Source organism: Ciona intestinalis, chromosome 2 (assembly GCF_000224145.3).
Source record: "Ciona intestinalis chromosome 2, KH, whole genome shotgun sequence".
NCBI classification, from domain to species: domain Eukaryota; kingdom Metazoa; phylum Chordata; class Ascidiacea; order Phlebobranchia; family Cionidae; genus Ciona; species Ciona intestinalis.
In genome coordinates, this window is record NC_020167.2 from 1997882 (window position 1) to 2024602 (window position 26721).

At 35.9% G+C, this 26721-nt stretch overlaps 7 protein-coding genes and 1 long non-coding RNA gene across 13 annotated transcripts in view; 3 read left to right on the top strand and 5 right to left on the bottom strand.

Moving 5' to 3' along the window:
- The first annotated feature begins 2 nt into the window (after positions 1 to 2).
- Positions 3 to 2812, top strand: LOC100177163 (S-formylglutathione hydrolase-like). The gene is given in 9 exon segments (XM_004225725.4): positions 3 to 54; positions 57 to 76; positions 445 to 583; positions 985 to 1109; positions 1608 to 1678; positions 1807 to 1861; positions 1958 to 2056; positions 2363 to 2527; positions 2582 to 2812. Coding segments are annotated over 9 exon segments (807 nt in total). The 3' UTR covers positions 2663 to 2812.
- On the bottom strand, positions 2756 to 8848 carry LOC100187391 (DNA repair protein complementing XP-G cells-like). 2 transcript variants are annotated; one of them, XM_002121951.4, is made up of 13 exons: positions 8731 to 8848; positions 8418 to 8502; positions 8119 to 8328; positions 7887 to 7963; positions 7309 to 7454; positions 6647 to 6821; positions 6108 to 6280; positions 5248 to 6008; positions 4785 to 4998; positions 4144 to 4372; positions 3850 to 3962; positions 3237 to 3433; positions 2756 to 3182 (listed from the first exon to the last, which is right to left on the bottom strand). In XM_002121951.4, exons 1-13 carry the CDS (start codon positions 8816 to 8818, stop codon positions 2804 to 2806), a joined length of 2847 nt encoding a protein of 948 aa, XP_002121987.1. In that variant the 5' UTR covers positions 8819 to 8848; the 3' UTR covers positions 2756 to 2803. The 2 variants fall into 2 exon arrangements, with proteins under 2 accessions (XP_002121987.1, XP_026696475.1); XM_026840674.1 differs by having other exon boundaries at positions 8735 to 8847.
- LOC100181137 (protein SYS1 homolog) lies at positions 8848 to 10234 on the bottom strand. The gene has a single exon (XM_002121703.5). It carries the CDS (start codon positions 9929 to 9931, stop codon positions 9347 to 9349), a length of 585 nt encoding a protein of 194 aa, XP_002121739.1. The 5' UTR covers positions 9932 to 10234; the 3' UTR covers positions 8848 to 9346.
- On the top strand, positions 10117 to 12864 carry LOC104265452 (delta-like protein 4). The gene is made up of 8 exons (XM_018817706.2): positions 10117 to 10809; positions 10873 to 11319; positions 11390 to 11500; positions 11566 to 11673; positions 11741 to 11857; positions 11920 to 12019; positions 12277 to 12335; positions 12597 to 12864. Exons 1-8 carry the CDS (start codon positions 10749 to 10751, stop codon positions 12731 to 12733), a joined length of 1140 nt encoding a protein of 379 aa, XP_018673251.2. The 5' UTR covers positions 10117 to 10748; the 3' UTR covers positions 12734 to 12864.
- Positions 10741 to 15392, bottom strand: LOC113475800. Of its 2 annotated transcripts, XR_003397580.1 has the most exons (6): positions 15297 to 15386; positions 14858 to 14963; positions 13733 to 13979; positions 11738 to 11837; positions 11019 to 11148; positions 10741 to 10822 (listed from the first exon to the last, which is right to left on the bottom strand). It is a non-coding gene; the product is annotated as an uncharacterized LOC113475800 (long non-coding RNA). The 2 variants fall into 2 exon arrangements; XR_003397579.1 differs by lacking the exon at positions 14858 to 14963 and having other exon boundaries at positions 15297 to 15392.
- On the top strand, positions 13754 to 14849 carry LOC100185002. The gene is made up of 4 exons (XM_009859279.3): positions 13754 to 13838; positions 13909 to 13999; positions 14098 to 14183; positions 14717 to 14849. The coding sequence occupies exons 1-4, from the start codon at positions 13775 to 13777 to the stop codon at positions 14788 to 14790; spliced, it is 315 nt and encodes a 104-aa protein (XP_009857581.1). The 5' UTR covers positions 13754 to 13774; the 3' UTR covers positions 14791 to 14849.
- Positions 15393 to 15460: 68 nt separating the features above from the next.
- Positions 15461 to 17637, bottom strand: LOC100182632 (heparan sulfate glucosamine 3-O-sulfotransferase 4-like). The gene is made up of 4 exons (XM_018816930.2): positions 17303 to 17637; positions 17001 to 17161; positions 16470 to 16669; positions 15461 to 16398 (listed from the first exon to the last, which is right to left on the bottom strand). Exons 1-4 carry the CDS (start codon positions 17444 to 17446, stop codon positions 15890 to 15892), a joined length of 1014 nt encoding a protein of 337 aa, XP_018672475.2. The 5' UTR covers positions 17447 to 17637; the 3' UTR covers positions 15461 to 15889.
- Positions 17638 to 22156: 4519 nt separating this feature from the next.
- Positions 22157 to 26721, bottom strand: part of LOC100177938 (beta-1,3-galactosyltransferase 5) — a 20087-nt gene continuing 15522 nt past the window's right edge. For 3 of the 4 annotated variants that reach the window (XM_026840906.1, XM_026840905.1, XM_026840907.1), the window contains 3 exons: positions 23249 to 23381; positions 22977 to 23165; positions 22157 to 22636 (listed from right to left, as the gene is read on the bottom strand). In XM_026840906.1, the coding sequence (XP_026696707.1) occupies positions 22529 to 22636; positions 22977 to 23165; positions 23249 to 23381 (430 nt within the window). In that variant the 3' untranslated portion in view covers positions 22157 to 22528. Of the gene's footprint in view, positions 22637 to 22976; positions 23166 to 23248; positions 23382 to 23490; positions 23661 to 23736; positions 23841 to 24365; positions 24650 to 25084; positions 25389 to 26721 lie in introns of those variants that run through there. The other variant, XM_009859280.3, reaches the window with a different exon arrangement.

A 26721-nucleotide genomic window follows, 5' to 3' on the forward strand; every position in this document is an offset into this window, starting at 1 on the left:
GGATGCAAAAAGTTTACGAACATGAAAGTGAGGAATGTAAATGCACAATGAGGTTTGGGTTTACTTTCCACCACAGGTGATTTAGTTGGTTTTTGTCGAGAATACATTTACATGCAGTATTATCATTATGTAGGTGTACATAATTTGTTCTGGGTAGTTTTGTGTACAGAGTTTTGTTCTGGTTTTTGTGTACGATATGGTGTAGTATTATGGTTGATATGTTAAGAATAAAATGCCTACAAATGTACATTATGCTGTAGTGATATTATTATTGTACTCAATATTATGTCTTGTTACAACACAAATGTGATAGATTTTAAGTAACGTATAATATAATAGTTACTTACATCTTTACCATTTTATTTGCATGTGTGTCCCAAGATAAATACACCTAAATACGGGTTCTATTTTAAATGTTTTACAAAACTTAAACGTCTGTTGCAGGCTGAATCAAAGAAATGTCCCGCCCTATATTACTTATCAGGATTGACATGCACTGAACAAAATGTTGTGACCAAGGGAGGTACACAAGGGCCTGCAGCCAAGCAGGGTCTTGTAATAATCACACCAGACACAAGTCCTCGTATGTTAAACTTCTTATAATTTTATAGAAAATGTTTTACACCACTCTAATATTTAAATTCTACACCAATGTTGTTTAAGATACATCATCCATTGTAATTTACAATGACTTTCTGCAATGCTGTTTTAATTTTACAATGCTATTCTATAGGCTTCTGTATAACCCTATTTTTAACCTATCACCACCAATTTCTTACAAGTGGTAAACATACTTTTATATAAAGGCTCTCCGTATTAAAATATAAATGATTTGTTAAGCGTAAAGGAATCATACTCATAGCAATGGTATTTCAACATGAAAAAAGTTTTCAGCAATTGAAATGGTCTATACAAGTTTAAAATAATTTAAATTATATTATTGTTTACACTGTAAACTTGTTGCACTAATGTTCTGCATTCCAGGTGGATGCAATATTGAGGGTGAAGATGATGGATATGATTTTGGATCGGGAGCAGGTTTTTATGTTAATGCTACGGAGGAAAAATGGAAAACCAATTACAGAATGTATGCTTATGTTACCAAGGAGGTTTGTATGTGAATTGAAGTTTTCTAAACTGAAATTCATTTCTGTAAATTTTAGTTTGTAAGGTTCTCATTTATTTATATTTAGAAGTTATAACTGGCAGTTCCTTGAGGAGAACATTTTGCATGCTGTTAATAATTTACTAAGTGTTAGGCTCCTAGTTATATTTACTGTTAAAGATAGAGATGTTAAAGTAATTTGAAAACTTGCACCAATATCTGTTTACCAACCTATCACTTTGCTTTTAACAAAAATCGATTAGGACACCAATGTCTTCCCCAAAGATTTGGAGTTGGACGCTTGTTGCTGATACCATCGTGGTTGTTTGTGTCTTTTGGCAAGATACTACTGAAAATTGCCTAGTGGTCCATACTAAATGAAAAAATATAACTAACCCACAAGCGGCATAAGGTGTGTGAAACAACACTGCCATGGGAGCATAAATAAGCTGCACTAATATCAACTTACAACTAATGTAATAATGCAGTTTTTACCTACCAGCTTCCTCAAGTGATCAGCGCAAACTTTGGAGATAAAGTTGATGGCGACAAAATGTCAATATTTGGTCACAGGTAGTTCTGCTACAATAATATGGAGTTAATTTTTAAGTTTATTACTTAGATAAAAGTAACATATTTTGACCTTTGTCCCACAGTATCAGTGCATTAGTTCATAATTTATTTGAATTCTATTTTAACAGCATGGGTGGTCATGGAGCTCTTGTCTGTGCATTAAAAGAACCTGGTAAATACAAGGTATTGACATTGAATGTGTAAAATTTAGAAAATCACAATCTACTGTGTTTTGTGTATTTACAAGCATTAACATCGTAACATGTATTATAATTTTAGTCAGTTTCTGCATTTGCCCCAATTGTCAATCCAATGCAATGTCCATGGGGTCAAAAAGCTCTTGGTGGATACTTAGGCAGTGACAAAGAAGCACATAAAGTAAGTCTTGTAAAGTTAAAACACTTAAAGTTCAAAACTGCTGTTTCTTGTATGTGTAATTAAAAGCATCTTGTTTAGTATAATATAGTACGGTGTGCCCTTGGGGAACGATGGTACACCTTTTCATTCTATTTTTCTCATTCCAATTGGTAGTGAAAAAAAAATTTCAAGTAATTATAAAACTTAAATCTCACGACTCTTATAGAACTTTGTTAATTGTTTAAAACATATTCAGGATATTTGAATTGTACCAAGAGTGTCCCGCTGTTTCTCACCACAACTGTCTAATTTAATATGTTAATCCAGGAATACGACGCCTGTGAACTTGGAAAGAAATACAAAGGACCAGCACTTGATATTCTCATTGACCAGGGAACATCTGATCAGTTTCTACAACGAGAGCTCTTACCTGACCACTTTAAGATTGTTTGTGCAGATGCAGGTATCAAGTTGAATCTACGATTTCAAGAGGTAAGACCAAATAAACTGTGCAATGGGATCTGTTTTATAATAATTACATTGCAGGGTTATGATCACAGTTATTTCTTGATGTCAACATTCATGGAAGATCATATTAACCACCACGCAAAATATTTGAATGCTTGATTCAGCTCACATGCAACAATTATTATGTATCAATCATTCATCAGCTTGGCGCAAACACCAAATCATGATCTTTTAATTCAAAACTAATTCAACTGCAAGTGGAAAGTTGTATTTCGTCAAAGTGCTCATTAATAAAAAAAATCACAGTAATAATATGTCGTTATTTATGATGATGTCAGATGAAGATTCCGACAATCTCAAGTCAACAACTGGTTCGGGGCTGATGGGTTTGGTTTTTTTTCTGCTGATACGTTTCCTATTATTCACTTTAGAATTGGTCTTTGGTTCCGGTTTTGCATCAATTTTCTTCTTTCTTCCTCTCTTGGGAGGTTTGCTCTCCTCCTCTTCCTCAAACTTTACAAGAGGTGTGAGGGCTCGCATCACTCGTTTACTTTTTTTTGTTTGCTTTCTCGGCAAAGGATTCGTTTTCATTGCAAAACTTGTTATATAAGTTTGTTTCCGTGTTGCCCTCTCTGCAGACTTTTTTAAAACTGGCAGCAACTCTTCATCAATTTTATTCCTAAAAATTAAAAATCCAAAATAATTTTTACCCCATCCAACATAAAACACAAACCTTGTCCAGTGTAGTCTCTCGGTAAGATAATCACGGATACCACTGAGGTCCGGCATTCCCCACACAAACTTATCCTTTGACTCATTAACACGGGGTTTCAGGTAAGCTTCAACAACCAACTTTGACGGGAAGTTTTGTGGAACATTCAGCCGACGAAGTTCTGTTTTGATTTTCGCTTCACTAGTTGGTGGTTTCACCTTTTCAACGATTTAAATGGTTGATTAATTTTAGAGGTCCAACTATTTTGCTATTTAACTGTGCAAGATACAGTAGGGTGGGAGAAGATGGGACACTTTTTAGGTCTATTTTCCCGTCCCATTTAGTAGTAAACGAAGAACATTCAAAGAATTATAAAACTATATCCTCACGACTTCCATAGACCACTGTTAGTTGTTTTAAACACGATCAGGATACTTAGATATTATGTGCTAAAGGTGTCCCGTCTTCCCCCACCCTACTATATATTAAATATTGTTAAATAATAAATATTATGAAGAACAGCAGATGACAACATAGGCAAATTACTAAACAATAGATAAACCTGTTTTGGACGCCCACAAAAATCAACTTAAAAATATCACATTATATTTGTCGATATTTTAAGTTTGGTTACCTGTGCATGTGCATCATCCCACCATTGCTTAAATTTAACCAAACTTTCCATTCCTTCTCCAGGAAATTCCTTCATGATTTCCAACGCTCTAACTGGACCTACTCCTTCAAGTCCTGTTTTATAAAAATCATGTGTTTAAAAACTAAATCAAGGCAAAAAAATACCATTATTTGTAGTGTCTGCACTGCTATTCTACCAACATGTTTAGTAGTAGTGATAAAACAGTTTTAGTTGTGATAAACAAGTAAACCTTCATACATGTCTTTACATTCTACAACAAAATATATGCTATACCTTCTGTGTAGTCACTTCCACTACACAAAGCAATGTTAATAAAGTGACTTCGTAAAAGACCAAGCTCTGCTTGTATATCAAGCAGCGAGTAACATGTTGGATCACGTTTTCGATCAAACATATCTTTGTAGACGTTCTTTCCACCAAACAACCAAACATCTGAATCCTCAGTAATCGTGCCCATAGTTAAATCATTCATGTCAAGAAACGCACACTGGGCTTCAGCTTCCTGAAACAGAATAATTCAAAGTTAGATGTTATGCTCTATTACAGTGCTACCTAAACTTCTACAAAAGTATCAATAGCATGTTGAGAAACAAAAGCAGGTTTTGTCGTAGCCCATACAAGTGGGATAATTATTTGCGCTACCAATAGCTTTTACCTTAATTTTACAACAAGAACTTTTCATTTAAATTTTAAATGATTTATGATTATTGTCAGATTACTTCAGGATACATTCTTTTTAGAAAGGGTAATTAATCTCAAAGAATTAAATTAATGGTTTGAATTAAGTAAACATTTTGTTCCATGGGTAGTTATAGTGTTACTGGTGGAATATAATGGGGTAACCTTAGTCATAATTTTAATCTGTTACAGAAGAACAGAATGTAGAGCACTCAACTTTGTGATACAGTACTCACTTGTGGACTGAGGACAAACGGAATTCCAAACAATCGAAGCAACTCCTGACATTCCATTGTTGCAACATCTGATACTTCTCTTGCTGCTCGTGATGCAGATTTGATCCTCTCAAGAAGAGCAGCATCTTCTGCATCCAATTTCTCTTCAAGTTCATTAATATCTTCTTTTTGCATTCCAACCCAAGGATTAGCAGCAGGAGGCAACTCTTCTAAACTGGATTTTTTAAACAATTTAAAACGTATAGAAGGTTCGGTGCCACTAATGAACAAACTATCCAGGTATTTATATCACTGTCATAGTGACATTATTTCGAACTTTTACCGCCATTATTTCAAACCTATGGCCAAACAACTAGCCCAAGTAAACATGCACCATAAAGTAAAAACCAATTGGCCCAAATTACATTGGATATTTATAATATAAAGTTCCAGCAACATTTTACCCCCCCCCCCCCACTATTACCTTTGTTGTGTAATAGGAGTCGCCTCCACACTCTGCTCTTCATCTTCCAATACTACTCCTTGTCTATCGACCACTTCCACAAAATCATCATCACTTTCATCTAAATCTTCATTTTTCTTCAGCAGCTCTTCTTTACTAACATCCACTTTAGCAGCAGGAGCAATCTCATTTTCACAGATAACTTCTTGACCGACCACTTTTTCCGCAGATGCAGCAGTTAAAGATTTGACAAACTGATTTATATTTGTAACTGCAGAAGGTTGAACAATTTCAGGTTTTTCTAATTTTTCCACTTCTAATGTAGGTTCCTGTTGTGTTATGACAGTATTATTCGTGGCCTCTTCTTTAATTATGTTGTCTTTCCCAAATTCACTTGAACTGTTCAATATTTCCTTAGTGGTGGTCTCTATTGGTAACATTAATGACTGAGTTGGTGACACCAAGGAATTCTCTACCTTTGGTTTCTTTGGTGACACACTGGATTCGACTATGCGATCATTTTGCTCAGATATTTTATTTTCAGTTTTCTTAGATATTTTATTTTCCACCAACTCAACATTTGAAGAAAGCAAATCTGCTGAATCATCACTGCTGATATTTATAGTTTTTACTGAGTCATCACGCACAGATACTGTACTTTCTGTGTTTGATTTAACAATATCTATTTCTTCACTGAATGAAGGTAAACTATCGGATTTAAATTCCAAGTTACTTTTCAAAGAATTCATTTCTTCATACTTTTCCTCTTTTTCCACTTCTGCCTATAAAAATATTTTACAATGTAAAAAAACATACCTAAATTATGGAAGCTTAATTCTAATAAACGAAATTAAAACCATAATTTCACTGGTTAACTTCACCTTTCGCTTTTTAAGGCCTCTTAGTAGAACATAGTGCATCTTGTTGTCCGAACTGATCTGACTTATCTCCACATCTCCTTGATAGCCATGTGTGTTCGCCGATGTATGTTCACGCTTCATTTGATTTTCAATTCCACGAATCTGAGTGGTCAGTTTTCGTTTTGCCAGAAGCCCTGGAAATAAAAGTGGTCTAACTTGTACAAAAATTGTGCGCTGATAAAGCAATTTAATACAATTCTTTTTGTGGCATGTTTATCGAATTGACAATCAGTAAAAACCAAATAAGTTATGATGTGGAAATACTCTATTCTCTGTACCAGTACTTCCCAATCTTTTGCAGCCAAATATTAAACATTAATTAATAGTAAAAGCTACCAAAATAAACAACATTTTTTTGTTCTACACAATACAGTAATAAAACACTGAGTATTAGGCGACTGCACCAAAACCTCAAAGTTTTTCTATCAAAAATCTTACATTCCCTTTGAGTCTAAGTAAATGTACAGTGCATACACATAAAGAATAAAAGTTGGGCATACCACTGAGCTGATAGTTCGAAAAGGAATCTGATTTATCTGGCATCGCCTCCAGCTGTGTTCGTCTTCTCTTCCTAATCTCCTGGATGTCCATGAGAAGCTCATGTTTGATGTCTGATGGCATGGATTGAAAGTCATCCGAGTTTACATCAATCTGCATCATTTCATGGAAGTCACCCTTTGAGAATAATGAGCTTTTTAAATGAGTTCTTAATAAATTTCATAGATTTTTTATTGACAACTGAGAAGTCACCCCCCTGTTATTAACACTTTACAGCATAACTAATCTACCTGTTTAGTTTGGTTTATATACAGAACCATAATTAACACTCATAATTAACAGTTGTAATCTAGTGTTAGTACAGTAGGCCCATTTCTTTTAATCTAGTGTTAGTACAGTAGGCCCATTTCATTTATATTTCAGGATAGGTTACAGTGAGACTTTGGCCATGGGTTCATTTACTTTTCTAAATCCACATGTGGTAAACAAAGAAAAATTACAAAATTGTATAATCAACTTGGAAATCTAAAAAATCTTGTTATAATTACCCTAATGGGACTTATTACTTAGATACTAACAGATTGAAATATAGGATTTAGGTACTAACAGAATTCCATCTTACTCCACAGTACTATATATACAAGCTAAAATATTTCAAATTTACCTGCATGGCTGACCCATACACAACATCTCGTGTTTGTGATCTTTGCTTCCATTGTTCCTCTCTCTCCTCATCTGATTCCTCCATCTCTAACCCTTCCTTCATTGGAGGAAGATGAAAAATATCTTCATCTGGCTTTAAATATTTTCCTGAATACCAAAGTAGTTTATTAATGATTTAGTAAACAAGTTAAAACTACAATTGTAATGGTAATAATTATTGTTAAGTTTTTTGTGGCACCACACAGCATAGCATCAAATTATAAACCAAATTCTGGTCTAAAAAGGTACTGCTACAATGACTACATTAAAAAAAAAAAAAATTAACTTCATACTATATTATAAAATACAATATACATATCTTGAATTTGAATATACAAATCTTTTGTATATATATATACATATTATCTATATTTAAATAAACTGCTTTGTATGTACTTTGCGAAAAAAAACAATTATAATTACAATTTAAATTATAACAACAACAACCCCAACTCCGGCCTAAATCTCAAGTCCCCAAACGAAGCATACATCACTGTTCGACCTTGCCCACATATAATAGAACAATCATTGTCAAGTTACCTTTTGGTGGAAGTAGTTCGGATGTATCTATCGCAGTTTCATTGTTTGAATCTGTTGCTCTATCAGAACTAGAAGATCTAAGGAAAAGGTTTTTGAATAAACAACCGAAATGAGTTTTTTTTAGTAAACATTTTTTTTCTTCAGTGTAGCAGTGTATGGTGGGTACTAGGTAGTCACATCACATGTATTCTATTTTCTAAGTTCAACCACAGGTAATACAGCACTGACTTACACTTTTTCCCCATCTTTGGATTTAATAGCAAGTTGCAAGACTTGGCGCTTTAAGTAATTTTGAAGAACCTTCTCTGAAGCATTTTTACTTTGTCTAATGTTCATATCTTTCTTCTGTCTACGTTCTTTTAATGTGCGTTGCTTCAATGCAGGGGCACCACCATCAAATACAAAGACAGGTTTAATGCCAAAGTAAAGCAACTTACAGATTCTGTGAAAGTAGGTATTAACACATAACACTAGTAGGTGGAACCAAACCAACTATTTGTATGATTATCAAAATTTTCTTAGCGTACCAACCTGTGAAATAACGTTATTAAATGAGCATTGTTGGCAGATTGACCTCTCATTCCCTTGATTGCCATGTTCAGCCATATGCTGATATCTGTTAAGCGAATAAAAATCTTAGATATTTAAACTGAAAAGTAAAAATGTGTAAAAAAATACATAAACACGGCTTGCTAATGATTTCTTTCACTCTTTACTGCTATGTTAAAGCAGTTGAACTAGAAAGCAATGTCTATATAAATAACTTGGCAAAAGCACAAAAACAAAAAGCAATTATATATTTTTTTTATATGACAGGCAAACTACAAATTAGAGTTAAACACACCTACAGCTAAAATCTTTCCCTCCAATGTATGAAGTTCAACTTGTCTTCCATTTCCTTCTAAAAGTTTCCATAATCCAGTTACTCCCATGTTAATAACAATCGAAACTACAACTAAGGCTGGAAGATCATCATAAATAAAAGTAGAAGACTCGTACAATTTTATTTAAACAGTAAAAATACATCAAGTTTAAAAAACACATGTGACAGAAAAATGACAAGATTAAACGAAAATTTAAAAAAGTTCCAGATTTTCAAGTCCATTTTGTACTATTATACCAATACCGACTATTAATACAGTTATATTAATGACTTTAATGACAATATGCTAATCCTACATAAAGAACGAACAACAAAATATCATTATCTTGTTTAATGTATACTATTTCTATTATGAATTATATCTATCTGGAGGAATCGCAATCTTTACTGGATTCAATTTGTAGGGTTTATGAATTAAATAAATATAACACTGAAGAAAACAACCCAAGGGTTCACAGAAGAAACATGCACTCTGTAAATGGGAGGTTGAGTTGACAAACATGCTCAAACATAATGCACATCAGCCTTGTTAAAAAGATAAAACAATGCAATAAACATGTGCAAGCTGGCATTTATGCTATACATCAGCTTTGCTGCCAACCAATGGAATGTCTTTCATGTCCGATTTGAAGCACAGATATTCTCCTGTTACAACCATAAGAATAATACACAGAAGCTGGACAAGCCACCACATTAAACTCGTTGGAAAGTGGCCCGTGTAAATCCAGCAACACATAAAATGAAACAAGTGCAAAGTACACGCAAAGTCCAAACACTGTTTAGCACGTTGTACAACATACCAAAGTGCAACAGCTCCAAGTAAAGAGTTCAAAAGATGCGACACCAAAACCAATTGGTTCACTTTCGCACTGATATGAAAAACATCTGTATCAAATACATAATGGAGGGAAGGTTGGTTGTGAATAACGAGCATGACCAAAGCTGATACTAGGCCCAGTGTTGTGTAATAAATACACTGCATTGTTATCATTTGTGACACAATAAGAGGAGGGTCCCATACAGAGCTTCGGAACTTTCCTTGCATGCCAGCTGCTGGGGAGTTGGTGGTAAGCTTCTGATAATGAACAAGGTTTGGAAATGCACGACCAAGCACAGCAACAATGCTTGACCAAAGACTATGCACAGGACCGGAGGCGGACATCAGTCATCTATATTTTAGGTTATCAAAGAATCGTATCCTGCTACCTTCGTACTTGAAACGAAACTGTTTTTTATTAATCTAGCTTACCAAATATATAAGATACCTGGAAACGTGGGTAGTCATATTAAATTTACAATCGGCTAGTATCACTGTGACAAGGGATATATTGGAAATAACGGAACATGCACATATAAATAAACAGTAAAAACCAGTCAAGTTTAAGCAAGAAACCGATTAAACTTTACTACAGAATACTTATACAGTATACAGCTATACTACACCAACAAAAACTTGTGTTATGACGTCATACTCATCAACGTCATATTTTTCACCACAGTGTATTTTGCGCGGACAAAACAAAGTAAAAAAAGAGAGCACGCATTGACACAATCATTGGTCATAAGTACTTTTATTCAATGAGAGTTTTTATAATGTTTTTTTGTCCAAAAACGGCGCCAAATTTATTTTGTTACTATATGACGCCACGATGAAAACACAAAGTATGTTCATTAAGAAGAAATAAAGAATGAAAGCGCATCAGTCATCGCCAGAACTATATGCCAAGAAACACGAAAATGAAATCATAGAACATTGCGACTCTTTAGTTGCGCGTTTTGCATTAACGTTTTTAAAGATTCTTTTATGATTCATCTGAAATCTTCTTTGCGAAAGTGTGCACATTCATCGTATAATAGATGTCTGACGGTGATTAATGATTGAAACGGTTTAAAAGAATTCACTTTCTTAGTTTTACTGTCAGCAAGTAAACAAGTCATTCAAACTGCAAAGCTATCCGTCTTCATCAAAGTACAGCTAGATGGGTTTACTATCTGCTGTCGTATTTATCTTCTCTTTCGCTCATATAGTGTTAGGGCAAGGTGAGTATTATTCCTATAATTTAATAATGTTGTGATATAGCCAACCTTACGAAATTATTTTAGTGCGCACGGTAGATTATGGTAAGAATCAATTGCTATTCTACCAAGAGAGGAAAACATTTGATCAAGCGCGCCTTGCTTGCCAAAAAGACAACAACGATCTAGTTATAGTCAGGGATGCAAAATTACAAGCATTCATTACACCATACCTAAATTCTTCCATAAACAAGTCTTTGTGGAGAGGGCCATGGGCAGTAGGTTATTGGATTGGAGGATACAGGCCAGCTGCATCGACGACGTGGTATTGGTGGGATCGTACGATACTTGCGTCGCAACCGCCTAGTCCAAACGAGTATAACAATTGGGTTGGAATTGAACCAAACGGAAACACAGCAAGTAAAATGTGTATTGCAATGACGCCTTACCCATCATTAGATGGCCACTCTAACATTAAAGGAGGATGGGTCGATGACGTGTGCTACGACCTCAAATATTACATTTGTACGAAAGGTTTGTGTAAATAATACTTTAAATTATAAACGGTAAATTGATAATAAAACAACGTCTACAATTTTCGCAGATATTTGTGCGCCAAACCCATGCTTTAATGGTGGTACATGCATGAAAGGCATGGGAGAATATCAATGCAACTGCAAACCCGGCTTTATAGGAAGTAAATGTGACGTTACTGGTTAGTAATAGGTACTTTAAAGATATTGGTCATTAGAATTTACTATTTGTTGGTAAATTATATAGATCAATGTACAACTGCACCCTGTAATAACGGGGGGACATGTAGCATGGTTGGGAATAACTACACATGCTCCTGTGTGTTTGGGTTCACTGGCACCAACTGTGAAAAAGGTTCGTGGGATATGAATGAAAAATTATACACATATTCAAGATACCATAATTTCATGCTACATACCAGATTCGTGTTCGAGTTCGCCCTGTCAAAACGATGGAACATGTACTAAACTTCCAAACCATTATATCTGCTCTTGTTTAGATGGCTTCGGTGGATATAACTGCGACAAAGCAGCACATCGTATGTATTTTTTGCCATTCTATAATCAACAGCATTCATTAAATTTTATACGCAAATCACAGAGAACTTGTTAGAATTCCCTAGCTGGATAGCACCCCTGTCCATGGTGGCCATAGCGATTTCGGCAATTTGTATACTCTCGATAATATGGATGGGTATAAGGTACGTAAATGTAAAAAATACATAGCAGAGGTATGGAGTAAGATGGGACATGTTACTCTCTTGTATCGTCTCATTTGGAAGTAAAGAAAAAAACATTTACAGGATTTACAGTCTAATAGCTCCGTGACTTTAAAGGGGTGTTTTTAATTGTTTAAAACACGACCAGAAAATTGAAATGCTAACGGTATCCCATCTTACCCCACTACTATGTAATTTACAGGATGTATCTAGGTGATTAATTGGGCTTTTTTATACAGGATAAAAAGGTTACAGAGCACAAAGTTGTCACAACTTGAAATCGATCCGGGTTTTATAGGTTTGTTGTGTATATTTGTGCTGTATAAAACATACGATATAATATATAGTATATGATGGGGGAGATAGGACAAATTTTCATTCTATTTTCTCGTCCATTTGGTAGTAAACGAAGAACATTCAAAGAATTATAAAAACGTATCTTTACAACTCCAATAGACCGTTGTTAATTGTTTAAAACACCATCAAGATATTTAGATAAGGTGGGATAAAAATGTCCGATCTCCCCTACCCTACTATATACAAACTTACACATTTCTAGATGAACCAGAAACTAGCAACGAATCAGAAAAAAAATCGGAATATGTGTGCCCTATAAAACCAAACGACAACCACCCTGGAAATCGTACAGATGATCAGCATATTTATGAAATTGCCTACAGACGCGCAGAGCCGTGATATAATGCGCCACTATAAACCCGATAGGACTGAAATATCCTGCTGGAGATACGTGTACAACGAGATGGTGTTAGTGGTTAATTTCGATATATTTTTGCAGTATAATAACCATTTAAAAAATACTGAGCGTTTGCGCTATATAAAATAGTGCAAAGATTTTGCTTGTCGGTTTAATAAAATATGGACAAGTACATTCATTTCACGAAACTTGAAATAAACAAACAAACAAAAATGATTTAAAGTCTGTTAGTTTTGTATGTTTAACACTGTATTACACGTATGTAACGTGTGCTGACATATATGCTGCGCAGTCTATATGTCTATACGTTCTCATAGACGTCGTTAAACGGTTAAAAACAACAATAAGCACGGGTGTGACTATAAATAACGATTTACAATCGTCAGTTATCCTTAACCGTAGGGTATAAAATATAAAATAACTATTTAAGCTGCGTCATAAGGATAGCATCATAGTACACGTATGAAAAAATAAATTCATTAGCAGTGTACAAGCCATCCACACCGGTTTGTAATGATTTGGATATCCTGTGGTCATATAGTATGACAAGTAAATCAATTTCTACTTCAGAGTATAGATACAGTTGACCCGGGTTGCAAATATAAACAGCAATGCGTATTTTCTATATAACTTTGCTTTTAACAACACTAGTTCATGGTTTGAAAATTGGTACGTATAGCGATTAAATCGAGCTTAAATTGTATACAAATTGGCCTGAAGCTTTCGAGCTGCAGATGTCTTACTAGCTATATTTAAATCTTAAGAAGTTACAAGTGAAAAGTCAGATTTGCCTATACTGACTGTACACTGTAGCTGGGTTAATTTGGGCGCAACAGGTTTACAGGAAAACTAAACTGCAGACGATAAATTTAAAGCCATCTTAGGTTACTTACCCTTCTTTGAACATGTACAGATAAAAACACAAAAACACTAATAAACGGTAAGTAAAGATATTAATTTCTCAATATAAATATACAGACCTTTGCGAATCTACACCATGTAAAAACGGTGGAACTTGTTTCATGGATGGAACGAACGTAAAATGTTCTTGTGGAAATCAATTCTCCGGCGATTTCTGTCAAAACGGTCAGTGTGGTTTTAAAGCGAGTTTTACAATAACACTGAATTTTTACCATAGTTACAAAACAACCTTTAGAACTACGACAGTGGATTGGGGAAGTGGTGGTAACAATACTCGTGCTTCTCTTACTGTTTGCCGTCATCGCTCTAATTTGGATAATTTTCAAGTTTGTAATAAAGTACTTTTTCGATATGCAAAATAAACAGCAGCAACTAAAACATTTTGGCGTATCTTAACAGTTGCTATAAATTTGCATTTTGTTAGGAAAAGAAACAAATGTTTAAAGTCAACGGGAGCAACGACAAAAAGTGAACCGAAACCTTCCACTTCAAAGAATATCGACGCCCCCAGTAAGTTTATCGTATAGTATGGTGGGGGAAGATGGGACACCTTTAGCACATAATATCCAGATGTTCTGATCGTGTTTTAAACAATTAACAACGGTCTATGAGAGTCATGGGGACATAGTTTCATATTTCTTTGAATGTTCTTTGTTTACTACTAAATGGGACGAGAAAATAGAGTTAAAAATGTCCCATCTCCCCCCATCCTACTGTATAATAACATAAAATTGTTTAGCGTTTTTTTGATATTAGGTAAAAACGAGAATAATTACATAAACAACTTGCCGTATAGTACTGGTGGGGTAAGAATACCGTTTGCATGCAACTCCACATTTCCTGCTCATGTGTTGAAATAACAATAGTTTTTTGAGTGCTGGCCATTACAGGCTACGAATATATGATTCTGTAAATACTCGTTGTTTATCGTCGAATGGGATGAGAAAAGAAAAGCAAACTTGTCCCATCTTACCCCGGCCTACTATACATTTTTCTGTGAATTGTTGGTGCAAAATCACTTTTATTAAAGTAATTTTTCATAGAGCCACCACCGGGATTTCCAGTTTATGTTAACACAAGTTTTCAAGGGGGGGACGATCATGTCTATGAACAATGAGATTTCCTCTGCTATTACGATTATGCGTAGATATGTGCACATTTCTTTAGAAAACGTATCTATTTACCTTATAATATTAATTTACATGACGCAGTATGAAACTATATATGAATTTTATGACTGACGTATACTCTCATTAGCTTCTGCAATATCCGGTTCCGATGATTTAAAATCTAAATGCGTATTAAATTTGCAAGCATTTATTATACTGCAAGAGGCCTCATAAGTAAAAATACATTAACGATGATATGACCTAAATTGTTTCGTACTAGTTTTATAATTTATTTGCCTACGTGTATCCGCAAACCATTAACGTAATGAAACTATAATTACCAGCAGCGTCCGTAAATATTTTGTCGGTTTGAAACACATCAGAATTGAGCAGTCTATATTACGTTCAAACAGGAAAGGGATGAGCATAGTTACTACTAACAGAGGAAGTAAATAAAATGGGTATATATGATTATAACAGCACAAATCATATTACCAAAATATTCCTCACTTACATAAATTCGTCAAGTGTCTTTGATTCCGCATTATTTGCCTTATTGTTCCAATAAAATTGACTGCGTTGGATTTCTTGTTATAAATTTAAGCCTTCATAGTATAAAAACCAATACTCGTACACTCTTATACAATTTAAGCCTGATAAAACACTTGCTTTGCTAAGTACAAGAAACGAGAGAAACGCACAAGAAAGCTACATTAAAACGAAGTAGACGATTTCGCAAAAGAACTCAGGCATAAAACGAGGCGCGAAACTCGTTCAAGATACGTTGATTACAATCGGTTTTGTAACCATTGAACTGATAAAAGGTATATGCCTCAAAGGGCGTTTCAGATTTTTTATATTTTATTCAAAACAATCTGCATAACAAAGGAAATATAGGCATTGCGGATAAATTACTGATCTTCGTTAAAGATATTATAGATTGGGGTAAAATGGTACATGTTTTCATTTTCTTGAAGCGCACCGTTTTGTAGTAAACAACAAAACAACAACCAAAAAGATATATAGTAGCCTCACAACTTTAAAAGTTCGTAGCCTCACGACTCAGTCCGTTGCTAATTGTTAAAAACACGATCCGGAACATTTCTCCTACCAACCGTAGTTTTCGCCCAAAATACCATACAACATATGGTTATATGGTTCGTAAAATGCTTTTAGTGCAGCCAAGCTTTCGATCGTCGGTGTATTGGCTGCCAACAAGCTCCTGGTTCTCGCTTTTGCTATTCCGTCATCCAAGCAGTAAATCTGGGACCTGTCAGCTGGTGGGCGAAGACAGAAGTGTCCAGTTTCGTTGTTTTTAACCCAGTCCTCCTGCCGCAATCTTCTTTCAACGCCAACAAAATCCTGGAACTTTTCGTATGAAGGTCCAGGGTTTCGCATGATTTCATCCCCGTTTAAAATCAAGAGCTTCGAATCGTCAAATTTGGCTTTCCATCGCTTCAAATGCAGCGCATAGAGACCGGCAATCAGACACTCGGATCGCCCCCACCACCTTTCCATTACCAGCGTTTCTTGTTGTTGGTAAGTATATTCCTGCAACCATTCCTGTAAGTTCGGCAGAGTGTTGTTCACATAACGTTCGAAAAACTCCGGCCATTCTGGAAAAATCACATGTCTGCTTCGGATAACATATAACCACTATAAACATTCAGATACAAAAAAAACTTACCATATTTTCCAAATAGATCAAAGTTATGATGAACAAAGCAAGAATATGCTCTTGCAGCTGGCTCACAAAGTATGAGGAAGACTTTTAAATTAGGATTTAACTTCAGCATTCTTTCCGCCATGTCATAGGGCTCAGTATAATAATAATGCGGTGTTTTTTCAACTTTAACTTTATCACTAGCCACATCCTTGAATAAAGACCTATATGTGTAAGAAATCGACATTAAGTTGCTTGTCCACTTCATGTGACTAAAGTTTGAGCATCTCAACAAGATATAGTACTGCATGTGGGGGAAGATTGGACACCTTTAGCACATTGTATCCTAATATCTTGATTGTGTTTTGAACAAATAACAACGGGGGAGTCTTAAGGTTAGGGCTTCATAATCCTTTGAATGTTCTTTAAATGTTTACTACCAATTATGACAAAAATAGGATGAAAAGGTGTCCCATTCCCCCACCCCTAATCTATATTGTTAAACATTGTACAGATCATGGGAATGTTGGATTTATACAACTGCGTTAAACTTACTTGTACCAGTCCAGCCCTTTCACATAGTTACGGGTAAAGTATTCAGTTTCGTAGTTAATATACTTCGGAATAGCAAACGACCCGTGCTTTTCCAGAAACTTGACGAAAACACCAGTCCCGCATTTTCGTATTCCCAATCCGATGACATCAGGTACAGAGTTCTGTTTGAAAACCATCAATATTTAGTTCACAAACCCTCATTAAACTGCTTTTCTCGTTTCAATGCATAACTGAAGTCTTTTGGCTTCAAATGAACATACGCTGAATTTTATGCATAGGCCTACAGTATGAAATTTACACACCTGAGTTATAGATAAATTGGCGTCGTGTTTAGAAGCGCCACCTCCACAACATGGTTCCCGCATTTGTGTCATACAACAAAGTACATAACACACAACCGCTAATGCGCCTAACTTGGTGAATTGCTTGTACTTCCAAAACCCCATGCTCGGTTGTAGTCAAAATGTCTATAAACGCATCGTGCGACCAAGTTATATATGCGCGATCTGCTGCATAACGTAGGACAATAGAAAATGCTCAGATAACCGGCATAAACAGGTTTAACAATAGCATTTCCCACAATTGGTGTTCATACATTAAGCGTGAATGTTTTACACATGTCAAAATATACACTCATGATTTGTACAATGGTTAACTATGTATATAATTTCCCTAATATTAAAATGAACGTGGCCTAAATAAAGTTGCTTGTAATATGCACTATTACTGTAAATATTGGACAATTAAACGTGAACAATGTTTAAAAAGAAGCGATCGTTCCTTAAACGCCGTTCCATCTCTGAGTTTATTGCGCAACAAACGTAGACTGGATTGATTACAAATTCACAAAACACCTCATTAGCATGTAAGTTTTTACTCGACTTTTCATCCCGGGTAACCCAGAGGAGGTAGACGTTTCAGTGACTATGATGTCAACGACGCGGTCACAGTTGAATACACACGAATACTTAGATACTAACTCTTCAAAGAGGAACTAAAAAGCTTTTATTTGAAAGGATATTAAGTAAACACATGCAGTTTTGCCTGAACAGCTGGTTGGACAGTATATTTCGAACAGAATGAGCCATTCCGGTGGATTGGACGTGAATGAAGTGCTGGATACAGAAAGTTACGAAGGTATAATAAATTAGAAAATTAGACAGTGCTGGTAGCAGTTTAAAGTGATCGTCCAAAAATCCTACTTTTGTACATGTTGTGTTTTAGGCATTTTTCAAGCCGTTTGGCTTTCCTGAATTTGTTTAGTACTGTGGGTACGATTATACCATAGTATACTGAAGTGATAGTACGCTAACGAGACCACGTGACCACTTTTCACGCATGAGTGCACAGTTGCACTTCGCCCGACAGTTCAGCCAGACAGTGCAGTATAACAGTGCAAGGCAGAGTCCGTATATAAGCATTTTTATATGTTTATATACGGAAAAGGATCGCGAAAATTGTTGTATAATGTACAGTGACACATTTTTAATAGTTTAGCGAATTTGACTGATCGTTTGCGTAAAGAAATTACATTTGTAGCCAGATTGGAAATAATCATCATAGAGTAGCATATATTATAGCACTTTGTTCTTATGTTTATCGTGTTTTAACAATTTACAACGCCCTTAGTCGCAGTACCACCGTAGTATAATTCGATATATTATATTTTTTGTTTACCGTGAAATGCGACGAGAAAAGACAATAAAAACATGTCCCACCTTATTACCCAACCCAACTATATTGCTTGTTTTGTTTAACATTTGGTGTCATAGATACTAAGACTCTAAACAAAACTGTATAGCACTTGTTTTAATGTTTAGATGCAACCGAAGCCAGCATCGTCGAAGAATATAAAATTGCAATGAAACTTCGAAAGTCGTGCGAGGAGAAGGACGGTAAATGGTCGGAGACGAATCCTGCAGAATCCGCGACATATTTTCGCATGCTAGGTACTCTGTATGCTGCTAGGGACGATAAAATAAGTTTAATATTAGCCGCTGGTCTTTTTATGGCAGCCATCGTTCGTACAATTCCCAATGTTACCGGTGTCAGAGATGAGTTGGAAATACTGTGGGAAAAAATTCTTAGTGAATCGAAAGCTCAAAATACAACAAAATTCCATGAAATATCACAGAGAGTCCGTAAGTCGGTTGATAAAATTAGGGCTGAAGCTCGTGATAGATTGCTACAGATTCCACAAGTAAACGATAAGAGCAACAAATTGAATCGGGAAGAAGCAAAAGCTAGAGATGTTCGTAAACTTCAATCAGAAATCAACTCAAAACTTATTTCGTTGCTGGAAGAAATTTCCAAATACTGCACAACTGTCCTCTTTGGCAAAAACCAAATTCCTGATTTTGCGCTTCTTGCTCTTGGATCACTCGCACGGGAAGAAGCATCGCCGTACTCTGATATTGAGAGCATTATTGTTTTATCTGATGACGTAGGCGATGACGTATTAATGGAAACGGTTGAACAATTTCGTTGGTATGCAGTAATGTACCAAGTGATAATTATCTCATTGGGGGAATCTCCTCTTCGTCTTCTTGGCATAAAGTCTCTAAATGACTTCTACTCCAAAGACAAAACACGCGACTGGTTCTACGACAACTTTACACCGTCTGGAATCCAATTTGACAGCAACATGCCGTCTGCGAGCATATTTCCTTTAGGTAGAAGGCCCACGCCGAATAAGCCATTTAAAACAGAGCTTATCAGGAGAGTAAGCGACATGGTGACATACGTAGATTCTAATTTTTCCGCCGACAATGGTTATCATTTGGCTAATGTCTTGGCGAAGTCAAAATTCATAGCAGGGGATATAAGTTTACATGAGCAGTACACGACATTAGTAAACAAACGTTTAAAGGAGCAATCGGACGATATTTTGTTACGGATAAGTCAAACGATAGAAACATTTGATTCGTTTGATATTTTATGCAGGCAACCTGAATTTGGCAACGTAAAAGGTTTAATGTACAGGCTGATGCCACTTCTTATAGGCTACCTCGGGAATATACTTTCTATTTCAGGAACAAGCTGTTTCGACACGCTCGACAAGTTTTGTGCGGAGGGTGTTATTACCAAAGTTGCAAGGCACAATTTGAGCTACGCCCTTGCTGTCGCAGGAGAGGTTCGATGGAAAGTCTACGAAAAAGCCAAGCAGCAAGTACCGATCGTTGGTGTTCTACCATCGCAATTTTCTTCTGCAACTGAGGAATCTTCCGAATTGCTAAACACTGTCGGAAAAACTAGTATTCTCGACTTTTTTGACATCGTTCGATGCTTTTGGCACGCGTTGGTTGCTGTTAATCGATATCCAACCGCAAATAATAACAACAGAAACCTTACGGAAAACTTCTCGAATTCTCCCATGCGTGGTGCAAGCGATGTTGCGCTCATTGCTCTATTTGCAAGTTTAAACCTTCAGTTAGACAAACCATTAGAATTAGAATTGATACAACCTTTAAAAACACCAAATGCACCTGTTGTGAAAGATCTTTCGCAGGTCATTATCATGGCAACGGACAAATTAAAGATTTTGGTAGCTTATATGAACAAAATATTCGTGTCGCACAATGACAATCAAATTTCAGGGCTTACTATTTTTGAGACTTTAACGCATAATCATAGCCAGCTTTTAATCGGCGTTCAAGCAGCAAAAGATGGGTTCCTTAACAATGATTCGAGTTCCATAACACATATATTGGCAAAACTATTTGGTCCAGATTTCTATCACGCAGAACTGGAAACATTAGAACGGGTTATGGTTCAGTTACAAGATTTAACAAAGAGTTTTTTCGGTGATCAATCCGCAATTACAAATATGCCGATACTCTTAGTCAACGTGTTCTTGTTGGCTTCTTCTTCCGCTACAATACAAAGGTTAGGCGAAGAGGTTGCTGCGAAGAAACTTACCAAAGACACAGTACAAAGTACATTTTCCGATCTTGATAAAATCTTACGACTACAGAATGACTTGGTCACCGATATTCGCCAAAATTGTCCAAGCATGACAGATTTTAGTCTGACCGAATATGGGTTAGAGCTAACGTCAAAGTGGACGTCAGACGGTTCTCCAGCGTTAAACTCGTTAAAATTACTCACACAGAAATGGCCGGACGAAATTTTACTGAACACTAAAGGTAAACTCTTGTCTACGAATTCAGGAGATTTCTGGCAAGCAATTGAAAAAGTGCATGACGTCATAAGGTTTATCCAAGGTGTACCTGATTGGTCCATGCTCGTAGGATTGGCCGGTGAGCTGACTGTTCGTGAGCTAGAGTCGGTTGCTAGGTTGATACAGCGTATCAGGGGAGACTACTTTTTCAAGGTTAACAATTTCGTGGAAGCACAACGATTCTATAAAGAGGAACTTTCGATTCTAGAAAGAAACTGCGTAGAGAGAGGCCGTTATCGAGCTCTTGTTGGAACAGCGAAGAAATCAATTGCTTGTTGCGCATTAGAGCTAGGGATCTACAAAGAAGCCCTCGAGTTATTTCAGAAAGAAATTTTCTACAGACTGGAATATGCCACAGCCAGGACTTCCGCCGAGGAAATCGCTGAAAACTTTATCAATCAATCTCGTTGTTATTCTGGCCTCGGGCAAGACCTGGAAGCCGATTTTTACTTTCGTAATGCAGGTGGCATACTGGAGAACGGAATTTGGACAAAACGAAAATTTTGAAATGTTACTTATCACAACAGCAACTTCTGCAAGTAGCTTCCACAGAGCTCTCCAACTAACATTTTCGCATCAACAGTATAAAATTGAAAAACTGCTCGGTTCTCAACTACGTGCTATCGTTTTTTTATTGCTGTGTTTCTTTTAAACGCTTCTGCTGTTCATATGCTTTACAGTTTGGGTACCAGATTTTTACTGACTTTTACATCGCTTAATCGTGTGTTTGTTTCAGTTTGACAGTCTTACAAAACTAATCTATTTCAAAATATAATGGTGTACTGTACAGTGTACACAGTTGACTGAATGCTCCATATACGTAACAGTAAATAAACTGGGGTAAAGCGTTTTACAGTTTTTATACCGTAAGAAAAAGGCGAACATATACACAAAAACCATAATCGGGCACGAGGTATGTGGAAGAACACGCGAGTTATACCATCTAGCCCGACACGCTATATGATAAATCATTGTATGCATTGATTGGAAGGTGTATTTTTCTAATCACCAAAGCTACACAGTTGGAAATCTAAAGTAGTCTTATTTAATAGAAACGAAAACGGTAAGATCAAAAAAATACTCGCAAAACAAACATAGTATAGTGAAGGGGGGAAAGATGGGACACCTTTATAGCGCATAGTATCCAAGTATCTTGACCGTGTTTTAAATAAGTAACACCAGTCTATGGGAGTCGTAAAGATACAGTTTTATAAACATTTGAATTTTCTTTGTTTACTAGCAAATGGGACGAAAAATACAACGAAAAGGTGTCCTATCTTCCCCAACCCTACTATATGGAAGAACTTTTATTCAAGTACAGTATACTTAATACAAATACATGCATATGCTATAATATCTTTTTCCATTCACTTAAAAACTTTGCTTTAATATCAGAATTTTTATTATCAAGATACAAACACGACCCTTTTGGCATTCGACCAAGTGAGACACCAATCTGTGCAAAAACCTGTTTAAGTCATTATAACCGATAGCCATCGTATAGTACTGTGGGGTAAGATGGGAAACTGTTAGCACATACATTCTACATTTCTTGATTGTGTATTAAACATTTAACAATGCGAGTCGCAGTTATATAATTACGTAAATATTCGTTGTTTACTACCATATTGGGAAAAAAGGAGGAAAGTGTCCCATCTTACCTCACCCTACTAAATGAACCAAACACATTTGTTTAAATAACAGTGGATAAAAAACTGCAGTAATAAAGTTAAAAGTTAACTATACATATTGGAATGCTTACGTAGTGAGTTATGCCAAATCGAAAGCAATCTTACTTTTTCGCGCAGCACTCCAGAAACGAACACGTCATCAATAGCAAAATCGGAGTGCGTGTGACAGGATGTTAAATATATCTTCTCAGCAACATCTTTGGACATGATGAAACAGGGACCCCAGCAGTAGGGCGGGTAGTATGGTAAATCATATATCTCTGGTGAAACTGCCCATTTTCCACGTCTTAAAACCTGTAACATATATACGTTGATATTTGCACTTTTATTTTTATCATTGATATATCGTCAGCAAAGTAATTGTTAAAAATGGAAACCTTTGCATGCCGCGCAAGTATGTGTCCACACTGAATTTCGTTACTTTTCGGTGACCTTACGATTGCGTAATCTTGCGCAATTTTACGCAAATTGATGAACGCGTCGTCATCTGCCAAGAGAAAGAAGGAACTTCTGCAGAAAATACAAAAATAGTGACGTTACTGTACTGCGCATCACTTTTTAGTAATAGTAAGAAGAAATGAATGTAGGTATACTTGTACGTATATTAATAAAGAAAAACCTGCAATACAAATGATTCCATTTCAACCCCATTAATGCTTTCACCGTCAGGTTTTTGTAAGTGTCATAATATGAACCAAGTATGACGTCACCGAATGTTCGAGTTTCGTTGGTGACGTCACGTAGAAGGGTAGAATTTGACGTCATTCCAATCAGAAAAGCTGTTCGGACCTAACAATAATCAAGTTTCCTTACAATATGCTCCACGTATGTGATTGTTTTTTTGTAGTTTGTGTAAGTAATATACCTGCACTCCTGAAACATTGCGAATAGAACCCCACGTTTGTCGTATGATGTTACGAAGCTCGTTGTGTTCTAAGCTGCTTTTAACCAAAACAAGAATTTCCACGTCTGTGATTAAGTAGATAGTAATGGACATACATGCGTGCTAATTCTTCACACTTATAGTAAAAGGAAACAATATATAATTCGTTGTATTTTGCAAACAATTTGTATATATGTATATATAGTACTGTGGGGGAAGATGGGTCACCTTTAGCACATTCTATCCGAATATTCTGATCGTATTATATAAACAAATAACAACGGTCTATGAAAGTCGATGCAGTTTTATAATTCTTCGAATGTTTTTGGTTTACTAATAAATGGGACAAGAATACAGAATGAAATTATGTCTCATCTTCTTCTACCCTACTATATATAGAATATTGGGTGGGGGAGGTGGGTCACCTTTAGTACACAATATTCAAATCCTGATCATGTTTTAAACAATTAACAGCGGTCTATGAGAATCGTAGGAATATGGTTTTTAAGATTCTTTGAATGTTCTTTATTAACAAACAAATGGGACGAGAAAATAGAATGAAAAGGTGTGACATCTTCTCCGACCTTACTGTACTTAATAATAAATCTGACCATAGTTGCAGAATTTTTTATCTGGTCGTTGCACAAAATCGAACTCGGTTTTGGCCAAATCTGGAACACTTCCCTGTAGGTTTTGATCGTTTGCTTTCTCGATATCAACGATAAACCGTTGAGGTATATTGAGATTAAAGTTTGTTAAGGTATTACTGTCCTTCAGGCTAAATGGCGTCTCGGACGAACAGTTAGCTGTTGGCGTAAGTTGTCTGGAAGCATGAAGCTTTTGTGTAAACTTATACTTCAGTTTGTTGGTATGTTTCCATGTCGTTAAAATCCACCTGTTAAAGGGAACTGTATTTTATTTCCTAAAAGCAAAATCATAACAAGTGATGGTATATAGTGGGGGTGGGGGAAGATGAGACACCTGTTCATTCTATTTTTTCGTCAAATTTGGTAGTAAACAAAGAAAATTCAAATAAATATAAAACTGTATCCTGGCGACTTTCATATAGAATAGACCGTTGTTATTTGTTAAAAACACGATCAGGATATTCGTATATTCTGCTTTGCTAAAGGTGTCCCATCTTTTTCTACCCTATTACACCTAACTTATATCTAGGAATAAGACTTGTTTTACTTTATTGCATGTAAACTGTAAAATAATTCGTTTATATAACGCTAGAGAAGATATAGTATATATATCAGGGTAAAAGTTCTAGCTATATTTTACTTTTTGTTATATATAGGCATAGAATAACAAACACGATACTTACGCGTAAAATCCAAAGAACAGCACAGCAATTACTGTTATGAACTTAAGAGATATTCTGAAGCTTAACACCGATTTCGCATTGTGCATAATATTTACTCGACTTAACGATAAATTTAAAATTACTGGGGAAAAAACGTCCTTATACACATTCTAACGTAGAGCTGGCCTTCGCATGCTGTTGTGTTCTGTTGAAATCTTATATCTCGTGAGTCTAATGCCAGCAGACACCGGCTGTTTACATCATCTGGACCCTGCGGCGAAAAAGAATAATGCTTTATCTACGTCTGTTGCGAAAATACGTGGAAAGTAGAAGGATATGTCGTGCTTAAGTAACAATCCATACGTATCGGTTGGGTCGAAATCCCTTAACCCTCGTTTTGTTGAGCTATTCAATTATGTCAATTACTGGTTTCATGAATCGTACTATAGCACATGATTGATAGTTTTATTCTACATTTTGCGTTGTAATGGCCTGTAATTGTAATTCCCGAACGCCATAGTATAGGGGAGTATATAAGCTAGCTGTTTATTGCTGTCCCATTGACTTTTTTCTATAAATAAAGGCTTTTGTCTCATCACGGTTAGGTAAGCAGGAAACTTAAACTTCGGGCTTGTATAGAATACGAGGAGATTGAGCTCAATGAATAATAAAAACTTATTTACCCTCGCGTGGCGGTGGCGTGATATATTTGGCCGGGCGCGATTGCGACGCGACGACGCGATTTTGGTCAAACCTTCTGCTGATGCGTAGTAGCGTTACGACACATGCGCAGTATAACGCCCAGCCCAACGATAGATCTTATAATAACACGGGTGTTCTATTTCATACCAGTGACGACTTACAAGTTTCTGAGATAAATAGGCTATGTAAGTTTAATAATTTATTGTTGTTGGGAGATTTTTTAATGTATGGCGTTTATATCATTTTTGACATCTCCACAATTGACTACTGGGTTGGAACAACGGACGTTCAGAACACATACGTTGACAATGGTAACAGGCTCGAGCTTCTATCAGTCTACAGTCTACACGTATGGCGTGTGTTCTGTGTTTACTATCAATTGGGACGAGAAAATAGAATGAAAAGATGTCTCATCTTCCCCTACCCTACTATTATATCTTCTCTGGGCCAGAGTCGTAGAAACAACCTGCACAAATTCAGGTATTTCTATGACTCTGCTCTGGGCGAGAGGCAAACCCGCTAACAACGGCGAGGCTATATGCAAATAAATCGAAAAGAAGTAGTCTTTTTCTTTTCGTTTTAATTGTTGCTGGAAAGAGCTTTATTTTTCCCCACATAAAAATTTCGAGCACAGGCGTCCAAAAGACCAAGGTGATCCTAGAATACAGATATTCTAGCGGCCATTTTCAATACCTTCTACTGGTGCCACCAACCTAAAATTTGGACACTGTACTAACTAGACCCCAGCGGTACCGATTCTAAATTGAAAAATTTAAAATTCGAAAAAATATTAATTATGAATATTAATATTCGTCATAAAAACATATTTATAGAATTTTCTCCCGATCCAGCTTCAAATATGTTATAGCGCTAAGTGATACCTAAAATATGAAACATTATTTTCTTTAAAAAAGTGCGGGGATAGATGTTAAATATAAAAAAGTATGATCATAACT